Consider the following 23505-nt stretch of genomic DNA (forward strand, 5'->3'; position numbering starts at 1 on the left):
GAGCTAACAGTCCTGCCAGCATTGTTCATTTCAGTCTGGGAATTATTCCAAAGAATAGCAAATTAATTAGCATTTTCTCTATCTGTGTATTATATCATTTCCTTAGTGAACTAAGTTTGTTTTCAAGGTGAGTCTATGTTAATTATATTATAAAAGTAACAGTAGAGGTTTTTTGACATTGTGTACACATATGATGACTATACTATGGGGGGAAAAAGGACAGTACAGACATCCTGCAGAACTCTAATGAGAACAATTAAAGGCTATAAATTGCCTGGTAAGATCATGCAACATACTATAAAGAAAACTAGACTAGAGAAAAGGCTTCTAATGGAAAACTAGTAGTCACCTTTTGTGATGCTGTGTATCTACACTATGTCCTCTATCACAATGAATAGCCATTACCTGCCTGATTGCTTTTCATCACATGTCGGTTTCACTTCATTATCTTTATTGACTCCTAATAGCACAGATCAGAAATGGTTGAGGTGTGTGGCAAACAGTCACCTGTATAGTGTTCTTATGGGGATAGAACAATGTTTCCGCAGTTCTTAGGAAACTAGAGCAAGCATTTGCTTCAAGCTGGAATAGGCTAATTTAATTAACCCAGTTTTGCTTCACTGTTTGTTACATACTGTATAATTGCACCTTTAAAAAGCCTCGGAAAGTAGGGCTTAAGTAACATACCTCTAAAGCGACATTTACACTCTGTTCTGCTATACATCTGCGAAGCTCCAAAAGCTGTGTGATAACAGTTGCAGTAAATAATACAGTTCAGCCTTATGTAAGTTACATTTCAGTTCCAAGTTTTTGTGATAATGATGTCTATGGAAAAATATGGTATAATACAGATGTATATTATAATAGATAGATAGTAGATTTATTATGGCTTGTACCCCAGTTTTCTGGCATACAAGCCATGAAAAAGTTACGGCAAGCAGTTACAACATTTTCTCCCCCTACTCCACCCTCATATAATGTGGTCGGGGAGGAGGAGTTAAGTCATGGGGAGCATGCCGCAGATCTGCCATAGAATTTATCCAGCCTGACATGAAGTATAAGATGGAAGGATGGATGCATGGATAATCGATATAATGGGGCTTATTTAGGGTCCTCGCGCACTTTTGTCAGACTTTCCGCCTTTTTTGGGTTTTGCACGGCTGTGACAGGTATTTAACAGGGGTCTGTGTCATACGCGATCAGATTTTGGCGCGGCTGCACTGGCTTTCATGCGACAGAAATTGGGACAGAAATTGGAAGAGCCGACTGATTAGGACTGAAAGCGGGTTTAACTTTCAAATTGTGGCGCAAGACAATGCACTTACATGCACCAGGAAGAAGAGTGTGGAAGCGACACATGCACGATATCATTTTTTAGCAAGAGATGGGTCATAGAGAAACAAAATATAAGCATCAGAAACCAAGAATCAAATTAAACAAGAGAAAAGACCGATGCTATAGGAAAAATAATGCTAAGCTTTATTAATAATTAATCAAGCTTAGCATAAGATTGCACGCCTGATATCGTGCATGTAATTAAACAAGAGAAAAGACCGATGCTATAGGAGAACGGTACGGGTATTTTCAAATCAACATTGCCCATTTCTATTGCTGTATTCCATAATACAAGGAGAGCTGAAACTAAATATTGCTAAAAATAAAAGACCTTTCATTTAGTATCAGTCCCCACTGACTTTTCAAGTTTGGAAGTGCATCTTCAGTTATAACACAGGCTGATTCTCCTGGGCTGGACGTTTGCCTCTGGTGTCTGAAAGCATTGGTCTAGCTCCAAAGTAAAGAAATTCAAGATTGTTTTTATTAGCTACTCAGAGATTGTTGCTGAAAGAAGGTTTACATGCTTCATTTTTATTTCTTCTTAATGGTCCTAAAAAATTATCAAAACAAGTGTTTATGATCCAGCAAATATGTCTGCACGCATACTTACATACAATATTCAATATAAAAAAGTGCCAACCTAATTTGTCAAAGAAATAACTAATCTTCATAATTAATGTTCTTATCTTTATTTAGGGCTCCATATGGGAAGGCTGTTGACATGTGGTCTGTGGGCTGTATCCTTGGAGAGCTGAGTGATGGCCAACCACTTTTTCCTGGGGAAAGTGAAATTGATCAACTTTTCACGATCCAGAAGGTGTTAGGACCTCTCCCATCAGAGCAGATGAAGCTGTTCTACAGCAACCCTCGTTTTCATGGGATGCGGGTGAGTAGAAAAAACAATCAATGGTTATTTATATCCAATAATCTACAATATTTGTATATTCTTCATACTGAGACACTGATTTGTACTGTTATATTATTTTACTGTTATATTACGTTGTTTCTGACTATTATTGTGCTAGATTCCATTGCAAAATTAATTGGGTCTTTAATGCAGTTTGATAATTTAAATGAACTTGTCATAACACTTTCACCATTAAACCTAATCACAGGATCCCACAGAAGTAATACTGCGCCCATGCTTTTTTTTGTAAAAAAATTGCTAGCTCCTTACCTGGAGACTCCAGAGTAACAGGGGCAGTACCAGATATTAGGGGGCTCCCCGGGTGCGCAACAGGGAAATGGGGTTAGATAAGTACAATGTTATTATTTTATTTGGTGCTCTGTATAGATGTATTACTGGGCAGGGATTGGGTGAACTCGGTAGGGGGTAGGTGTACTAGGCAGGGGTGGGTGTATATATATAAAAAATTACTGGTGGTGAGGTGTCTGTATATAGATGTTAGATGATAGATGTATTACTGGTGGTGAGGTGTCTGTATATAGATGTTAGATGATAGATGTATTACTGGTGGTAAGGTGGCTGTACATAGATGCATTACTTGGAGGTTTGGCTCCTGTATATAGATTTTTTACTGGGGGGGGGGGGGGTTGGTGCTTGTATATAGATGTATTACTGTGGGGCAGGCGGTTCTATGTAGATGTATTACTGGGGTTGGCAGTTGTATATAGATGTTAGATGATAGATGCTACATTCAGTGGGGGCCTCCACCATATTTTGCGGCCATAGGCCCCCATTTACCTTATTCTCCCTCATTCAACCCCTCTGTCAGGAATTCTCTTCAGCGAGTCGCACACAGCCAACTTCTCCTTCCTGACAGAGAGGCGAATGATGGAGCTGAGCTATGTCTCATAATGACTCAACTCAAGAGAAAACATGTTCCTTGCAAACTACCAACAACTTTTTTTAAAGTGATTTTAGCTATAGCTGAGCTATGGGTTGCATCATGCAAATAAAGCATAGGGCACAGTATGAAGACTTCTCTGGGAACCTGTCACCGGGTTTAATGGTGAAAACCTGATTACAGGTTCCTTCCAAATATGTTTATCTTCTAACCATAGGATAGGAGGCAAATGTCTGATTCCAGGGACTCTCTCCCTTCTCTCTGTGTGGGGAGGCTTCCTGCTCCCATTACTCTCACACTGCTTTTGAGATGATTGTAAACATTAAAGGTGATTTTTATAACATGTCTTTGACAAATATAAAATTAAAGGTAGCTCTACATAAAGCTCATCCCTAATTAGAATGGGAATTTTCATAGTCTGAAAGCCTCAATAGCAACCTTCTTCATTATAGGCACAAATATGGGAAAAAGGAGATATATCTATAAATATTTATGTCTTTCCATAAATTAGGGAACATGTCATCAGGAATGGACATTTTCACCAAATGACAAGTTCCAATAGTTTCTTTAATAATAACCCCTAACCATCCTTGTTCCATTCACTAACAATTGTCGATAAAAGTATATTGAGCTCTACTTTACCCCCTTCCTCCTGCCAACATCAACTGAGAGCTCCTGCAATCTGTCATGCTTAGTTAGCCGTAAAGATGAGACATCCTGTTTTCTTGGAGGAGGAGAAGGGAGGCGGAGGAAGGAGAGCTATGAGGTTGACTCCGGGACTCGGAGGATTCCAGTGCATGCCCATGACTCGACATAGTTTGCTGGCAGGGAGCCAAGTATACTTTTATCTACAATTTTAAGTGACTGGAACAAGGAAGGTAAGATTATTACTCTAATGGTAGATGAGCTTGTGAATTAACACACTATAATTCTGCCTTTGAACCTAAGGGCTCTGACTTAAAATCTTGTCTGATAATAAATACAGTAATTTTTAGGCATCTCTGGAGCAGTGTGAGAGTTCTGAGAGGAGGCTGTCTCCTTAATTATAATATATTAGAAAAGTGTTATATGGCAGAAAGCTATCGTTTGCATTTATTTCTGCTGAAAACTTTTTGTGTGTGGGATGTATGTAATATTTATTGGTGTAATATTCAAATATTTAAAAAATTCAGGCAGACCCACTACACTGTTGATTGCTGTATATGATTTTATATCTCTACTAAGAAAGTTGCCTTCAAACCAGTTATTGTGATCTGTGGATGGATTGAAAGGATTGACACCATACACTCAGTATTTACTGTTTTACATGAAATTTGTGTTTTTCTGCATTCTGTATATCCAACATTAGAATTCTGAAAGGTGATATTAAGGTTTTGTAACCATCCCCTCTTCGCTAGCAGACCCTGGCAATACATGATTTTTCCATTTCCTTGCCTTCCAAACCTATTATTTCAGGATGAGCCATAAATTACATGTTATGACACGGAACCAAGGAACAATCTTACCAGTAGTCTGATTTATTGTACAATAAGAGTACAGAAAGTCTCTCTTTATGTTTCTTCCAATATTGTACAGTTACTTTACAGCTCTTTTCAAAGATTTACAAAAAAGGGGGTGGGTGGAGGGGGGTTATACTTACTGTATGCTCACTTTAATTTGTTTTTTAATTAATATAGAAGCACTGCAATATTTTACACAAATTCAAGTTAACTGCACAGCTTAGGCTTGGTTCACACTTGCTTCAGGGCTTTCCATTTAACTCTTCATTTTAGTAGCAAAAACTGGTAGGTGAATGAAAGATCTTCCACTTCCCATGCACTTCTATAAACAGAAGGTTACTGTCAGCAAACAACGCAACAACAATCAGAATTGGCGCAAGCTGTCAGACTGGCTAAGCGGGGGAGAATTCTGCAATGTCCCTGCAGGCTACAGACCTGCCTGAAGCAGATAAGCCACCCTAATAAGGGCAAAGCCACTATCAGGACATTATTAACAGACCCTGAGAGATCCTTCAAGGTGACAGGGAAAACCTACTTCGTCTGGCAGCTGATGGATGGTGAAGCAGCCAGGTAACAAGACGTCAAAGACAGACCAATGTTCACACTAGGACACAGAAATGAATAGAGGGAATAACACAAAACTGAGTCAGGGAAAGCAATGACACACTGGAAGAGACATGACACAGAGAGAGACAAACAGATACAGACAGACAAGAGCAGTCAGACAGAACTGGTTTAAAACCAAAATTTGGTGAAGCACAGAAACGTACAGCAAGAGAATGGTCAAGTAAATGTAGCAGAGGTCTGTATTAGCACTGGGCAGGTATGTAAAGGAGTTCCTGGATGCCTCCCCTGGTAGCTGAGTGGACAGACCATCCATCACTCTAGCATCCCTTGCTGGACAGGGATGGACTACAGAGAGCTGGGTGTGTCTCAATTAATCCCAGACACAGCAGCAACCTTAGAGTACATTCAGACGGCCATCTGAAGGGATGTATATGCGGATGCAAATTTATACGTCCCCATTGACGGCAATGGCGGCTAGGTGGCGGTATGGTGCCACACGTGTGACACATCTCTGCGACGTACACAAGGAAAAGATAGAGCATGCTTATCTTTCCCCATGTTTGCGGGTTATGTGGCTCTGTTCTCAGCCGATGCTTTTCATGGGAATACTTTTGGAGGACATAATTCCTAGTGAGGTTATATAACCAGAAAGTTTCTCAGCATGCTTTACCCAACCAGGCAAACACCAAAATGAAATATTACCCAGCTTGTTCAATGGAGCTTCAGGCCACAGAATTCTTTGTTTTGTTCTAAATAGCAGTCACATGGTCATTGGATCCTCCATGTCTGCATTGATTTGCTTTCCCTATTCAGGATGTAAGTGGAGTGGAGAATCACTCAGAGCCTTTTACTTAAGGGGGTATTCCCTTTAATGTTAATGTTTTTATGATAAAAAGCTATACCATTTTCTAATGTACTTTCTGCTTCAATCCCTCACAGATTTCTAGATCTCTGCTTGCTGTCTTTCTATAGAAAGCTTGTTACTTCCAGTGGACAGAAATCTGACCATGGTCACACAGGAGCATGACTCGTTATATCACACATCTCTGATTACTCTCCATGATACTAACGAGCTGTGCAACAGTGTGACCAGAATGTATATTTGAAAATTGTATAACTTTTTATAATACAAGGAATAACATTCACTTGCTATGATAACCTTTTGTAACACAAATGATGGGTTCTTAATTTGAGATTAGTCCAACACCCATCAACCTGTAGAGCAGCTGTTTTTAGTAGCTCATAAACAGAGAATTTAGAAACACAGTTTTTGTTGTTGTGGAGATATCCGTTTCCTATTTCATTCTTTCTATATCAACAGCTGGTCTGCGGGGGTGCTGGGTGTATGATACCTAGGCATTCTGTGGATATGTTATCAATTACTTGAGCCTGGAAACCTTGCTTAAGCCCATCTAGCTCACCCCATCAAGGGGAAGTGCTAGTTTTCCCCCAAAAAAAATCTGTAACACACATTGCACTACACTGATGTGTACAAAAATGGGTGTTGTCTTTTAGGAAGTAGGCGTGAACTACATTTTGTATTACCCGGTAAGTTTTTTTCCATAAACCTACCTAAGAGGTGTTGTACAGACTAGAGAGTCTAAAAATGCAGCACACTTATCATTCACACTTATCATTGGGACATATCTAATGCATTTTAACACGTCTTGTATAACGTTACGCTGTTAAATTTTTAGACCATGTTAATAAATCTGCCCCAGTGAATCCATTTTCCAGGAGATTTCCTTTGCATTCCCCTCATTTCTTTTTAGTCCTCCCCAGAGTTTTTAAGATCACATGATATACTTAAAGCCAAATATATTTTCAACTGTAAATGTATAATAATACCTTCCACCGCTGTTAGAGCAAAGCACTCAGTCCTGCATCATCTACAGAACCAGGGAGCAGTAAATTTGTTAATTAGTCTTTAAAATAATTGAATTGAACGCCTACAAGTGTTTTTAAAGCTTACCGCTAACATGTTGCTAATGGCTATTTTTTAGTACTTCTGAGTGTTTAGTGACCTGCAAAAGTACGTTTCAGGCAGATTTTTAGAAAATCTAGATGCATTTGAATCAAACCCAAAATCTAATGATCAAAGAACATTAACTCACACAGCATTAAACATTATTCAGCCTTGATCTGCAGAAATAAAAACGCTTGGTATCTTACAAAATAACGATCAAAACGAAAAATCATAAGCCCTGAAGTTTTATTTCTTCTGGCATCCCCCAGTTTTCCTTTGTTTTTTAATGTACTTTATTTACCATCAGTATACACTCACCGGCCACTTTATTAGGTACACCATGCTAGTAACGGGTTGGACCCCCTTTTGCCTTCAGAACTGCCTCAATTCTTTGTGGCATAGATTCAACAAGGTGCTGGAAGCATTCCTCAGAGATTTTGGTCCATATTGACATGATGGCATCACACAGTTGCCACAGATTTGTCGGCTGCACATCCATGATGCGAATCTCCCGTTCCACCACATCCCAAAGATGCTCTATTGGATTGAGATCTGGTGACTGTGGAGGCCATTTGAGTACAGTGAACTCATTGTCATGTTCAAGAAACCAGTCTGAGATGATTCCAGCTTTATGACATGGCGCATTATCCTGCTGAAAGTAGCCATCAGATGTTGGGTACATTGTGGTCATAAAGGGATGGACATGGTCAGCAACAATACTCAGGTAGGCTGTGGCGTTGCAACGATGCTCAATTGGTACCAAGGGGCCCCAAGAGTGCCAAGAAAATATTCCCCACACCATGACACCACCACCACCAGCCTGAACCGTTGATACAAGGCAGGATGGATCCATGCTTTCATGTTGTTGACGCCAAATTCTGACCCTACCATCCGAATGTCGCAGCAGAAATCGAGACTCATCAGACCAGGCAACGTTTTTCCAATCTTCTTTTGTCCAATTTCAATGAGCTTGTGCAAAGTGTAGCCCCAGTTTTCCTTTGTTTTTTAATGTACTTTATTTACCATCAGTATACTGTATGTGCTACATATAAACCAACCCACCATATCAATCAGAGCATTTACAGATAAAGTAAAATGTATTGATTTTATCATTATAACGACAACTGGAGTTGGATATACTAGACCTCTAGCGAACAGTTACTTGTAAGTAAACGTCTTACACCCTGCACCCTGCACACGAACATGCTCGGACCCAACAGATCAAGCACAGTGCAGTGGACAGGAGTCCCTGTTTGCCAGTGGAACACAAGTGTCGGTACTTTAACACCTGTAACAGTGTTGGTGCTGCTCTTTAGTCTGGTGTCTGAGACTGGCTTAAGAGTCTCCTTGCAGCATAGTTCTCTAGGATGCAAAGACTTCCATTCACTGCACTGTGCTTGGTCAGGCATAACATGCAGTGCACCACATTTTTTGTTATTATGTGTTTTAGATACTTTTTAAAAACTTTTATAACAAAAATGGGTGTGATTTAAAATGTGAGTGTGGCCTACATTTAGACCTATTTTCTTATCTTGAGATCCACCATCAGTGAGGGAGGCAGTGGGTATGGAAAATCATCTGCAGCCTAGGAGCTGGAAGGGGGAATGAGATTGGAAGTAAGAGAGGGGAGTAACAAGAGTTGAGAAAAAAGGGATGGGGGGGGTCAAAATCAAAAGGCAGTGCCAAAAACAATGAACTGCAGCTTGAACTATGTAGCAATATCTATAAAGGGTATTGAGCAGACAGCAAGTGTGTTTTTTTTTAATTACTTTAACTCGCTTCCCATTTCTCAGATAAGAACTGGTAAAAAAAAAAAAATCACAAAATTCATTTTAGAGAAGCCACATTTTCTGTCATGAAATTTTAATATTTGAATTAGTTTTTTTCCCAGTTTTTTTAGTAGCTAGTAATTCTATCAATCATATCCACCCATTCCTTACCCATACATTCTGTTGAGAATAGATGGATAATTATACAATCTAAATATTGGGGCACATTTACTAGGGTCTAGGGCCAGTTTTCTGTCGGAATTTGCAAGTTCTTTTAGTTGCACACTGCTTGCACAGGTATTTAAGAATTGTCTATACCACATTTTTGTCACACGCAACCCTTTTGTGGCACAAGTCACATGAAACACAAATTATGGGGCTTCAGGTGCTCAGTCGGACCATGCGCCAGATTTATCATGCAAAGTCCAACAGAAGTGTCTTGCTATGTTAAAGGTGCACCAAAAAAAAAGGTTGATACATTCTGTGGGAGCGGTGCAGGGAGCACCAGATTCATGAAGAACGGGGGCCAGAAATCCTGAATCTGGCGCCCTCTGCACACTACACAGGCAAACTGCACAAAATACACACTGCACTGTTCTTAGTAAAGGTTTTATTGTTATATTGAATTGTATTATTATATTATTACTCTTGCAAGTGTTCTCATTTTATATGTAGGTTATATGTAAAATGTAAGATGTTATCCAGAGCTAAAGTTATTCTAAAGTGTATAGCATTGTTTCTGTGCCTTGGTATACAGTTTTATAGTTCAAACTTAAATTGCATAAAATACTATAACTGTTGCATTTTTATATATATATACTTCCTTTCTGCTACTTCTTTTTTTACAGTTTCCAGCTGTCAACCATCCTCAGTCTTTAGAAAGACGATATTTGGGAATCATAAGTAGTGTTTTGCTTGACCTCATGAAGGTAAGGACATATACTGTTTCACGCACAATTTATAGGAAACTTTCATATTTAGTGATTAGCATAAAAACATTATATCTTTTTATCTTAGATTTATACTGTACAAACTATACATACTATCTAATATGTATAGCCTCTATAGATTGGTGAATAGGTAGGTAGGTAGAGGACTTTCTTAAGTAATATGTCTTTAGAGCTTTTAATGTGTTCTATGAATTTGATATATAAAATATAATTGATACCTGAAAAGATATTAGAAATTTTTGAGAATTTATACGGAAGAAATTCTGTTAATAAGATTAGTAAAGAGGAGGTCACCCTGGATATGTTATTTGTATGTTTTTGCTTGTTTTTTTTTTTAAATCTAAAATAGTACCCCCATTGCTAGAGCAGGGTGTAGACCCTTTTTTCATCACAGTGTGTAGAGAGGTGGCAATGCATGCACAGCCTATTCTCCACTCAGTACACCTGCTAAAGCGAGGTTGTTCATCTTTATTCTGCAGATACCCTTCAAACATCACCAATGGAAATACCCTTTTAAAGAAAAAATATCCCTTAACTTCTTAATAGATATAATTCCATAACATGTAACTGGTCCTTGATTAGCATTTCATAACACAGACTTCAGCTTATGACACATTAGTAGATATCAACGGATAAAAACATATCAAGGACGTTCAAATACTGTCTCGGGTGCTCCTGTGTCCCATATCCCGGGTCATAGGCACACCCGTGTGCCTCCCTGTGCCCCCGAACCCAGCCTGTAGCCTCACTCAGCTATAGTGGCTCCAGCAGCGGCCACCATGTTCCCTGCGCTCCAGCGCGCACCTCTCCGTCTCCTAGCGTGCGCGCACCAGCTCGGTACGATTTAAAGAACACTGGTAATTGGCGCTGGCCGGCCACCTACCGTGTTAAACTTCCAGCCCCTTCCTGTATCCCCTGCCGGGTCTTTGTGCCTTGTGCCACAGAGAAAGCTTGTCACTTATGCCTAGTGCTCATCTTGTGAATTCCTGTTGTGACCCCAGTTCCGTCCCTGACTATGCTCCTTTGCTGCCCGCCTTGACCTCCTGCTTTGCCTTTTACGTTAATCCTGTGCCATCTGTCTCGACCGTCTGCCTGTCCTCGACCACGTTTCTGCCTGACGACTCTGTACCTCACCTTGGCCGCCACCGCGGACAAAGTCGTGCCTGAGGAGCGACATGGTGGTACCACGCCACAGCAAGTCCAACCCCCTTTGCGTCAGGCTCTGGTGAAAACTAGGTGCCACTTAAACTCCGCTCCCATGTGTCGGCTTAGGTCATCGTCTGCGGTGGTCCAGTGGGTCCACTACCCCTGGTGCCTGACAAATACAGTTCCACATCACACAGATGAATAGACACCCACTTATGAGTGTGGTGACCTATTAGTATTATAATTAAGCACAGATAAGCCTTCCAAAAATGTTCCATTAGCATTGTTTATGTGTATCCACAATTCTGGTTAGCAGCCTATTGGTTACACTAACAAAAGTACTGGCAACTTATAAAAGCGTCAGAAACTGATGTATTTTATACGTCTAAAGTATGCTAATTAGAATGATCCACCCTTAGTATGAGGCTATGAACTGCACTAGTAATACTTTTTTAAAAATTTCCTCATTACACATGTGCCTCTTTTTCATGTCTAGGTCTTTCTTTCCATGATTATAAATGAAACTTTGTTTTATCTAGAACTTATTGAAGCTAAATCCGTCTGATAGATATTTGACTGAACAGTGCTTGAACCACCCAGCATTTCAGACTCAGAGACTCTTGGATCGAGGTGGGAGCTCTCCTTCCAGATCATCCAAGAGAAAAACTCATCACTCAGAGAGCAACTCATCAAGCAGGTCATTGCCGTTTTTGTCAATGTAATTATAAGGATTTTATAAGGATTATGAAGATTTTATGTAGAGCAGAGAAGATTTCAACAAAGCACATGAGAAGTTCTTAATCACTTGACTTGTATTTTAAGATAATCTGTAAACTACTCACCCATGAAATATCTTTTAATATGTCTTTTTATAGGTAATATGTAACAACTGCAAGCTTTCAAGGTGTGGTTAATAGGAGTCTATCACCAGCCTGACTTTGCTCCTGGAGCACAGCTCTTCTACCCCTATGCTCATGCCTCAATTTTCAACTCCTGCCTATTCTTCATCTTCCTTGCCCCTTCCTCCTCCTCCCATGATGTCACAACTGATGATAGGCTCTCCATATTCCATTCATACCCCCATCACTTATTGGTTGGTACACATGTAGAACGCGAGCGCTGCGAGTACAGGCAGTTACATACAAGATAGGTTCTTTAACAGAGATTTATCAGAAGTGTTTGAGGTAATATTGTTCTAGTTGCCCATGAAACCAATCCTTAGTCGCTATGGTAAAATTAAGAGCTAAACTGTTCTAGTTGCCCATGGCAACCAATCAGAGCTCAGCTTTCGACACTTGTGATAAATCTCCCCCCCCCAGCAAAATTATTTTTGGTCTCTGTGACAATTGGGTTTTAAAAATTTTGGGGGTAACAAGGGAACAAGGATTAACAATAAAACTTTATTGCAGACACCTTATAGTTGATCATTTCAGTTTGAGGCTAAAGTTCAACCAATTACCAGCATCCAGACAACATCAGCAGAGGTCAGAGTGGACACAGTTAAGTCATGGACTGCCTGTATTGATCTTCTCATGCACAGTAATAATGAACTGGGCTCATTGCACACAATCAAGATTAAGCCTGCTCTGAACAAAGGAGCAACGCCAATACCCTGGGTGCATCAACAACCTCATTTGAATAAACCTTAAGACTTCATTTCTTGAGACTTCAGATTGACATGGCACACACCAGATAGATTACAAGTGTTTGGTTTTTTTAAAAAAAAATCATTGAGATTTTTATGTTTTTTTGTGTTCATTGAGAATTTGTTCAATTTTATAAGAGAACAAGACCCCAACATAGGGTCATCAATACAAACATTGGGTCTGGCACCCACAAAAGAGAGGGGCAGGGAAAAGAAGGGGTATGGAAGAAAAAGGAAGGGAGAGGTTCTATCAGGCACTAGGTTCCATTTAATTCAGAATGGCAACTCCAGTTCTCTCCAGCCATTAGTGGGATCCTTTTCTAGCTTAATGGTCAAAATCAATAAAGTATTGGCTGGTAAGATAACAGCCTTGCAGGGTAGTTTTACCCAGGGGGTAAGGGACAGGGGACTGGGAAGGATTATGGGAGGGGGAGCGCATAATAACACAATTAACAAACCAAAGAATCATGGCACTTGCTCATCATCTCATCCCAATTGAGATTTTTTAAAATCCATTGAGGATCCCAGACAGAGCACCATGTTCATTTTCTGAGAAATGGAGCATCCATGTCTTAAAACAGTGGTATAGTTTATGAGGTCAGTGTGGCGGTATACTCCTTTTAACATGATGTTCTGTAGATTCATTCTCCCATAAATTTTTTTCAATCAAAAGATGTAGTAAAATGTATGTGCAATTAAAATAATTTTACATGGAGATATTATCGTACATGTCTCCTCTTGCTTGTGCCATGAACATGATCTACATAGATGTTTGAGAAAACACATTTCCCAAATGTGATGTAAATCTAGCCTTACGCAACAGTTCATCCTATAGATTTTTATCATTTACTCCTGTAAATTACTCAAAATGTTGGAAAGCGTATATAAGGTTGAATCTTGTGATATCCATCTAGTAATCGCTGTGTTACATTGTAAATTTTATTCTTCAGGAAACCGTCTACTAAAAGTTCTCAGCCACATCATCGATCAAACAGTAAAGATGTGCAATCTCTTTCTGTTGGACCAAAAAGAAGTGACGAAAGTCATCCACCAAATGAAACTTTCATCAATGGAAGCCACCCAGCAGGATCTCATAGTCCAACAGTCCATCCAAAAAAGAGCAACCAAAGTGGATCTGGCAACAAAGAAATGTCCAGTAACAATTTGCCGCACCTCCTTAGTCCAAAGGATGCAAAGTCTAAGAATGAGTTTGATTTTGGTACTGAGCCAAAAACCAGTGAAGGGCCAGGAACTAAGTATATGAAATCCAGTTCACGTTCCCAGCACAACAGGCATTCATTCATGGAAGGTAAAACCGGCAGCTTACAACCTGGGGAAAAACATGCCCGCCATAGTTACATTGATACCATCCCACAGTCTTCAAGGAAAAGTGGGTCCTATATGAGTTACTCAAAAAGTCATGGTGTCCTGACAGATTCAAAGTCAGTGGGAAATCTTGCTGAAAGTAGAGGACAAGGACTGGAACCCAATAGTAGATATTTTCCTTCCAGCTGTCATGACTTAAATTCTCCAACTAGCCCTGCTGGTCCTAGGCATGGAGACAATAGAGGTATGTTAAGCCCCTCTGGAAGGACTAATAGGAAAGAAGGAACCTTGGAATCAAGAAGACCTACTACAAGACATTCCAGAACTATGGAAGAACTAAAGCTTCCTGATCAGATGGATGGTAGTCATACTCACTCACTGTCAGCTCCACATGAGTCTTTTTCATACGGCCTAGGTTACACTAGTCCTTTCTCCTCCCAGCAACGTCCTCACAGACATTCCATGTATGTGAGTCGGGACAGAGTCCGGGTTAAAGGAAATGATCCAGGATTGAATGTTGGCCAAGGCATGGCATCTAGGGCCAACAGTCTACAGTTGCTATCTCCTCAGGTACAGCATCGAACATTGACCAGATCTGTTGGCTCCTCACGTGAAGATTGCACAGACGATACTCCTAGGGTTGGTTATATTCACACATTTATGTTTTTACTTTACATTTTAAGTTTATGAGTATACAGAGCATTTACAGATTTTGGTATCTAACATTGGATATGATGACAAACACTTAAATTCATAGACAAAAAAGATACATTTCAATATTAATCGCCTGTTTTAAAATGTATGGCATTGTCAATGTTCATTTCATATTACGATTCCTATCACTGACCTATATATAAGTGTTACTGGTCATGTCATCTACCTTGAAGTTTCATATGTACTGTAGCTCAGTTTTAGTGTGTCGAAGCAGCATTTCACATGCAGGGTGGCCTCATGTACATGTTCAAGTTCTTTTTCAGGTTGCAAACAACAGATATGCGTTCTATTGTTTATGGCTCATGTGTCATCATTGGCCGAGGTCCCCTCATCCACCAGTACAAAATAATCCCAACATTCAAGAAATTGTCAGCTTTTTTCTCTTCTTCGTTCAGCATAACAGCATTCAAAAGATAGGACACGTTTCGGCCCACCTAGCCTTTCTCAACTACGGGCCAAAACACGTCCTATCTTTTGAATGCTGTTATTATGATAAATAAAGAAGAGAAAGAAACCTGACAATTTCGTGAGTGCTGGGATTATTTAGTAATTTGGATTTGGCAGACAGCTGTTCCCAATAGCACCAAAGACACAGAGTGCCGTCCATTTACTTTGCTACCCTCACCCACCAATGACCAAAATAATGACTGCCCTAGCCACAAACATGGAAACATGGGCAGGAATAGGACCATCTCTGAGTTTTGTGGCAAGGGCTGTCAGCTCAAACAATGGGCCATGGAAACCATTTGTATGAACCCATAGAGATTAATTTGTCTGTGTGCTATCCATTGAATCAATGCTTAGCACACTCACAAAAACAATGTTTGAGTGAACGAGGCCTGATATGAATAAACGAATACATTTTTATTTATTAGTTGTTTTTTTTTAATAACTTAAAGTTACAGTATCTTGATGTATTTTCTGTAATTAGTCATTAATTGCTTATTACTTGTTCAATGGTAGCTTACAGTAGGCACCATTTATTACTCAGCATAGAGGTTCAGTGATCAGCATTGGTTGAATATTTCATATTGCCTTAATAAGGATATCATTTAGTGGATACGGTATTTTTTTAGTAGACTTGGTTAAAAAATAGTAGATTATTTTTATGTCACTCATTCCCTTTAAAAGGTTGCAAGGCATAAGACAACCACAAAGTGACCTCTAATAGATAGATACATATCAGGCTGTGTTCACATCTCGTTATTTGCACTAATTCAGTGTATATGCCAAGAAAGTCTCCTGGTGTACTTATACTGCTCTCAAGAGCCATTCCTGGACCTTTTAAGGTCCTAAAAATGCAAATTGGAAACATGGATAAGAGATTTATCCTCCATTCCCCAGGAAGCTTGATTCCAGTACTACATGTAGGAAGTCAATTTTGGACTTGTAGTGGCTATAATATTCATACAGCCCAGGGCCCATACTAGTTTTAATCTGGCCCTGGTATTAAATCAATGCCTGCCACAGGTTTTAGCTCCTCCTCCCCACTTTTAGAGGGAGGGGCTAAACAGAAGAATGTATCCTACTGTATAAGCATACTTCCCTCCCACTTAGGACATCCTTACAACAGAGGGAAATACAAGATGTGAATGTAGCCTCACTTTGCCGGAAATGTCCTCATATATTATATTGAGATATTGTATCACAATGTGATTGACATACTCAACCAACATGAAGATAAGAAAGGACACAACTGTGTGTATGTATTGCATTACCAACCTTCTGTTAACTTAATATGTAAAAGATTTGAGGACAAATCTTAAAGATACAGTAAAAGATGCAGATAAAGTTACAGTAAAGTAACTTGCAATTTGTATGTTGTTCATTCGTGAACAATATTGTTTACATTTTAGGACATGGTGTCCCTTTTACGGTCACTTATTTGCAGCGAGCACAATCATTTAATTTATTGAACAGCAAACTTTGCAGGCAAAAAAAAAACACCTTTATTATCCAGCATCACTGAGAACATTTGGTGTTTGAGTGAAATTAGTTTATAATGGGGCTTTAGCCTAGTTTTGGATAATCATGCTCTTTGTATGCTCGGCTTCCGTTTGTGCTATTCTATATTTGTTGCATTTGTAATGCAGTTTCTTAAAACAGAAACAAATGTATTATGGTAATAAGCAACACTCATAGTGTTTGGTGTGTGAGGGAGTAGGTGTTAGTGTGTGGGTTGTGCAGATATTTTCCAATTACTTGTACAACTTGCATAGCTTTAATAGTCTCTCCCATTATGACAAAATACTTCATATCGTCTTTGAATGAAAATACTTTAGTTTTATATTATAACATTGTTATTGTTAAGAATGTTCTAGTTTTCTAAGGAAATCAACATGAGGTTATATGAAGGTTGAAGTTGCCTTATATTCAAGGCATTTATTAAGTTGATGCTAAAGCAATAGTTATCTTTCCCAACACCCCAACAGTGCAAAAATAACAAAAAAGGAGTAGATGGCTTTTCTCTTCCAAGTAGAGGTACTCCCATTGTTTGCTAGTTGCTCTGTTGGTCCATAAATTTTCATTATATTCACAAGTCCAAGGTTCCTAGTAAATATCAACAAACCATTGCCATTTGACATTTTGGGTAAATTGACCGGATACAGCAGTGGGCACCTTGTGACCCTCCTTTATGAGCCAGAAGAAAGAGCTTATCTGTAAATCTGGCATCAGCTCTTCTTCTAATTCATATGTGGCCATTGATCTGAATAACTCAGAACTAGTTGAATACTAATTGGAACTAGAGATATCAGCCATTAAAGGGAACCTGTCATCAAAAGCCCATTTTCTGGCTTCCCCTTGTTCCAATAGAGAATGGTGTATGCATTGCCAAATATTTTTTATAATAAAACTGGATTTTTCCTGAAAAAAAATATTAGATGAAAGCTTACCTTTCTATATGCAGATCTGTGTTCCTGGTTCCCTGGGAGTGGCCAGTGAGGATTGGGGCAGACATGTATAAAGGGGGGAAGGGATGGGGGAGGAGATACGAGTTACATGGGAGTTATTTTTGTTATTTGAAATTGATGTATGACCATTGCCACTGGCCACTCCCAGGGGACTAGGGACACAGCTCTGCATTCAGAAAGGTAAGCTTTCATGTAACCTGAAAAAAGTTTACATTTACTATATAAACTTTGGCAATGTGTACACTATTTTCTATGGGGACATGGGGAGGGAGGCAGAAAAAGGGCTTCTGATGACAGGTTCGCTTTAAGGAATATATACAATTTAGATAAACTAGAGATACTGAACATACACTTAATGGGTATTAAAAAAAACATTAGATACCTGTTAAATCCTCAACTGCTCAAATGATGCTGATTGTATGGTCTCCACTGCAGTGATAACCTCAATAACAGGTCTGTAGTGGTGGCTTACTTACTTACAGACACCAGCATTAGTGGTCAGCTAAATGAAGTAGGTGCCACCATAAGGGCAGGAACAGTGTGGGTTAGCAATTAGGCTTTTAGTCTATAGAGAATAATTAGCTAGTAATTGGGGAGAAATATTTTTTGATAGCCATTTAAAAAAAAAAAAAAAATATATATATATATATATATATATATATATATATAGAGAGAGAAAAAGAAAGTTCAAGCAGCATAGCAGGAAAAATCAGCAAAAAATGAAAAACAAATTGTGTGCAAAGCCGTACTAGGTCCTGGCCAGGGAAAGGACCCTCCAATACAAAACGATGAAACAGGCAGCACAAAAGTTCTGAGTGAACAAACGGTGGTTTAATCCATGAAACACGACGTTTCGGCTGGTAAGCCTTTCTCAAGACTTGAGAAAGGCTTACCAGCCGAAACGTTGTGTTTCATGGATTAAACCACCGTTTGTTCACTCAGAACTTTTGTGCTGCCTGTTTCATCGTTTTATATATATATATATATATATATTTTTTTTTTTTTTTTTAACAGAGGAATATATTTTAAATGGATGTTTATGACCTAGTCAGTAGTGTTTTGAGTGTTTCAATTCATAGTGTTACAGGATTTTTTTTTATTATTTATGGTATTGTTCATAAAAACAATAATGTTTTTTCAGTAATTTACCTCTTGTTTAATATAAAACACTGCTTTAACAAAATCCACCTTCTGTGCTTAATCTGCAAATATCACTTACTAAGATGTCAGACTAATGATTTTTACACCATGGACTAAAAACCAGTCTGTCTTGTATGTCATTGTGCAGTTTGCATATATGTTATATGTTTTATTTAAAGGGAACTTGTCACCAACGATCCCCCCCACAAACCACACTTAGCACTTTTTAGATGTCTTTACACATGTTTAACTGATGGTCAATCCATGGGATTAAAATCACCAATCTTCTAAAAAGACACTTATTAATACCCTCCGTTACTAAAGTCATGACTCTGTTACTCCAGCCCCAGGAATGAGAGAGCGCTGGCTGTGTGACTCGCTGAAGAGAATTCCTGAAGGAGGGGGAATGAGGGCATTTAGATAGAAGCTTACTTTGGGTGACTCACTGAAGAGAAATCAGCTTCCTCCTCACCCTTCCTTTAGGAATTCACTTCAGTGTCACATCCAGCTCGTGTCACATACATCTCACTCAACCCCCTCATTCCTGTTCCCTCAGGAATTCTCTTCATTGAGTTACACAACCTGCATTTCTCTCAACTCCCTCATTCCTGTTTGCTGTTGCTCCACAGCCTCCTTGACTGGCATCAATAAAATTCTTTTTTAGGAAAATGGTGACTCTAATCCCATAGATAGAGCCATGAGTGAACCTTATATCAAGACATCTCAAAAGTACTGTGTGTGGTTTGTAGGGGCAGTCATTGGTGACCGTCTCCCCCAAAGCTTCAAGAAAACCTTTCACCACCATCAGCAACTCCAATTTTTTGACTCCTTTAATAGACATTGTAACTGATTCCAGCGTAATTGTATTTTATTTTTAGCCCATGTTTCCTGTGTAATCAATGTCCTTATTTTCCTGTGAGTTAGGTCAGAGCCAGACTGTCAGTTTCAGGGTATTTTCAATACCCAATATGCTAATTAGGGTCTCTTCTGTCTGGCACCGTCCATATGACAGTTCGGAAAGAATTACATTAATTTCTTATGAACAATGAGGGCTACAGGAAAAATATCAACTTTGCAGGAATCGGGAAGTGGCACCTATTAAAGTATGCAAAGCGTTGGAGCTTGTGGAGGTGGTAAAAGGTCCTCTTTGACATGTTTGCCAGGTAATTCTTGTGTTGTCCTGCTTCACAAACTGTATGAACCATTTGTTTTATTTGCTGTTAGCAGGCTGACCCCGCTCCATCAGAAGGGATCATCCACTCAAGACCTCTAGCTAAAGAGCCCAACAGAGATGGCGCAGCTTCATTTCATTCGCGACAAAAGTCTGAGGTCTGAATCACGTAAACAGGGATATCAACAACTAAAATAAAATTAAAGTTTTGCTAAACAAGGGTTTTGTCAGGAATTATCAGGAATCTATATTTATTGCAACTTAGATCTGTCAATTCAGGCCTCAGTGCTTAACAGTAGTACCAGAATGTTTTCTCCTCGGTTTGTCCTAAGGTAATGTTTCTGGTCATGATTAAATCCCCAAACAAAAAATTTGGTAACATTATTATATCAACTTTTTTATGGCAGTCAGTTTAGATGAAGAAAGTGCTGACTTCACAAATCCAGTGCAGATAAGGCCACCCCCAAGGAATAACAATTACAGCTATTCTTAGGATAGAGAATATTCTTAATCTTGGACCATTCAACAAATTAGTGAATTATAATTATTTTAATAGCACAGTAACAAGAACAGGTTATATTTATTAGTTAAGATTCTCCCTACGAAATTCTGATCGAAAAATCTAGAATTTGCAGTTTAGTAGCCTGCTTTCTTAATTTCCTCATTTGCATGTGAAATAATAAGTGCTGGCTTGCTTTGCAGGATATTTGTGCCTTTGTTATGTTACTGTGCTTCTGTCTTTTCTCTGGGAAGGCGGACTACCTTTGGTGGTATATGTTAGAGATATTGCAGCTGAGAGTAACACTTCATGTTTAACAATACATATACTGGAAGTAAATTCAAAGTGCATAGTAAGATCTTAAAGATCCCATCCACACAACCGTATGGCCGCACAATTAGAGGCTATATTACAGTGAAGTGACCGGGCAGCCATGCCGCAATGTATAGAATGTTTCTTACATCTTACAGTTATTATGGGATGCACACTCTGCTTCCTATTGAGAGGGGAGAGGTGAGGAGTGATTGCTCCCCCTCCCTTCACCGCCTGACCATGTACTATGCCCAATATTATTACTACTTATTCTTTTCTTTTTTGACATAATTGTCACTATCCAAACTCTTGATTTTTCTCTTCATGTATTTTATGGTACTTTTTCCCAATCAATGCCCAGGTTTAGTAAGATTTGTGGTATAGGATCCCCAACCCAAGGTTGTTTTTTTTTTAATCCCTCATTGAGAAGCTTGTCATATAGTTTTCCCTTAAAGGGAACTCGGTAGCACCCTGAAACCACTGTTCTGCTAGAATTAGAAATTAAGATATTCTACGTACTTCCGAATCACCCAGAAAGTAAAAATCAAACTGTGGAAGATTTATCAAAACTGTTGCAGAGTTGAGCAGTGCACATTTAGACATAAAGTGACAGCTTTTCAGAAGTGTCCGAGAAAGAACAGTTTTAGTTGCTAATGGCAACCAATTAGAGATCAGGTTTAATTCTATAAGAGAAAATATGAACAAGAAAACAGCTCACCTTGTATAGTGTGTATATATGAGTCTCTCCCCACTGCACGGAGGTCAGTCCAGATAATAGAAAAAGATTCCAGCAGTGTAGGATTCCACAGTAGTAATGGGTAAAAGCACTTCTTTATTTTCACATTTTTAAGAACATCAATGTTCCATGGCAGTTAAAACGGCGATTTTCTGACACGTTTCGGATCTCAAATGATTCTTAATGGTCTACGATTAAGAATCATTTAGGATTCGAAACGCGTCAGAAAGTCGCCTTTCTGTGGGAAAATGAAAGCTGAGCTCTAATTGGTTGCTATGAGCAACTAGAACAGTTCTGCTCTCGGATATTTCTGATAAATCTCCCCAAATGGTCTTATTCTGCACCATATTTATCACAGTGTCTGAAGCTGGATGTCAAGTCATACTTTACACCATCTATCCAGATAGATAGTGATAATGATTTAGCACACAGATGTTTTCTTGTGAAACCACCCCCTTTTCAGAGACCACACCCCGTTTCTTACAAAAGTGCTTAAAAAACCATTTAATAAATGTGACAAAAGGCATTTCAGACTCGGGCAGAAAAAAATCCCCATTTGTGTAGTGTTTTTTATAAGCTTTCCAGGCCTTCTTTTTCTGTTTCCCAGTGATCTGTCATTTTAGAGAAAATTCACATTTTATATTGATGCAAATTAGCACTAGGGGCGTGGCCTCACCTACTGGTGCATCAGTTTTCTTTTCTTTTTTCACCTTCTTTTTACTGAGGATGTTAATCATTGTGTAAACTGACAGTACTGGGTAGCATGGTTAGAAAGAAGGAAAGTAATAAAATAATAGAATAGCCCATATAGTTTATAGTTCTAGCAAGTAAATAGGTTGTCTTCATACAGTGACTTAGGCATAATATACTTGACCAAACCAGAAATATGTCCCAACACTAACAAGTGGAATCCTTTTTCTGCATTACTTGGTTCATTGGACAGCATAGGGCAACTGCTCCCTGGTGTAATGTATAACCTGATCCCAGTGTACTGTAAACTAGCTGCTCCGTGTAGGGGACAGGTGCAATTTTAGATGTTCATTAGTTATTCTGTAAAAATGGGTCACATCTGCGTCTGCAGTAAAAGCTTTCTTTCTTTGAAATACATCTTGTCAGCACAGAACAGATGCAGGTACTCTATAAAAGAGGGCACTGCATAAGAACTTTCCAAGAATATGTACTGGAATTTATAGCAACTTTAGTATTTTCTAAAGTTTCATGTAGTGTTTTCTTTATAGTATGCAAAATATGTATAGAAATATATATGGGAAGACTTTACTGTGCTACGATAATGACACAACCCATTATAGTGTATGCTCAATGATTAACACAGTTAAATACTTTTATCGCTAGGGATGTTTCAGACCTTTGAGGTTGGAACAAAGTTTCCTTTTTTTGGATTCTTTATCTACCCCAAAACTGTGTTGTTGCTTTCGATATGGAATACATTAGTAACAAGGAAACAAGGAGTCTACCAATTGCTTTGACAATACAAAACTACAGATCGTGTTAGGTAGCAGCCCTGGAGACCTGTGTAACCATACCTTTGTCTGTTATGAGTAGCTGCAGGACTGGGAAAATAATTTACATTCCAGAATTGCAGCTGGACATTGCAGGAGTTTCCTCAATGCTTTGTTCTCAACCCTGCTTTGAGAAACTGATGGGGTCCCTAAATGAAAGCTTGCACCTGCAGAACAATGCACAATATCATACAGCACAGTAGTTTTCCCAATATAGTTTGTTTTTATCATACGCTAGCGCATGATGTAAACCCCACCCCAGTGACAGATATATCAGGGGGCTTTGGCCGAGATCCCATAGCCAGCGGTGTTGCTGGACAATTATACAACAGGCAATGTCAAAACAGCCTCCACAAGAACAGGCACAGGTTATTACTAAAGCGCAACGTAGGAACTGGCCCATGGTCATGTGACGTCACACAGGTGAATATTCTCTGTGATTCTAACATGATCACATTACCAATATTCCAGTATGTGATCTGAATAGTAA

The 23505-nt window shown here is 39.0% G+C and overlaps 1 protein-coding gene across 12 annotated transcripts in view; it reads left to right on the plus strand.

Annotated features, from left to right (window-relative positions):
* Positions 1-23505, plus strand: part of CDKL5 (cyclin dependent kinase like 5) — a 193887-nt gene that overhangs the window by 150357 nt on the left and 20025 nt on the right. For 5 of the 12 annotated variants that reach the window (XM_072137929.1, XM_072137927.1, XM_072137935.1 and 2 more), the window contains 5 exons: positions 2032-2221; positions 9793-9873; positions 11580-11737; positions 13636-14650; positions 20002-20106. In XM_072137929.1, the coding sequence (XP_071994030.1) occupies positions 2032-2221; positions 9793-9873; positions 11580-11737; positions 13636-14650; positions 20002-20106 (1549 nt within the window). The remainder of the gene's footprint in view (positions 1-2031; positions 2222-9792; positions 9874-11579; positions 11738-13635; positions 14651-20001; positions 20107-23505) is intronic. The other 7 variants (XM_072137930.1, XM_072137939.1, XM_072137932.1 and 4 more) reach the window with 5 other exon arrangements.

The sequence above is a fragment of the Engystomops pustulosus genome, chromosome 2 (assembly GCF_040894005.1).
Source record: "Engystomops pustulosus chromosome 2, aEngPut4.maternal, whole genome shotgun sequence".
Taxonomy (NCBI): domain Eukaryota; kingdom Metazoa; phylum Chordata; class Amphibia; order Anura; family Leptodactylidae; genus Engystomops; species Engystomops pustulosus.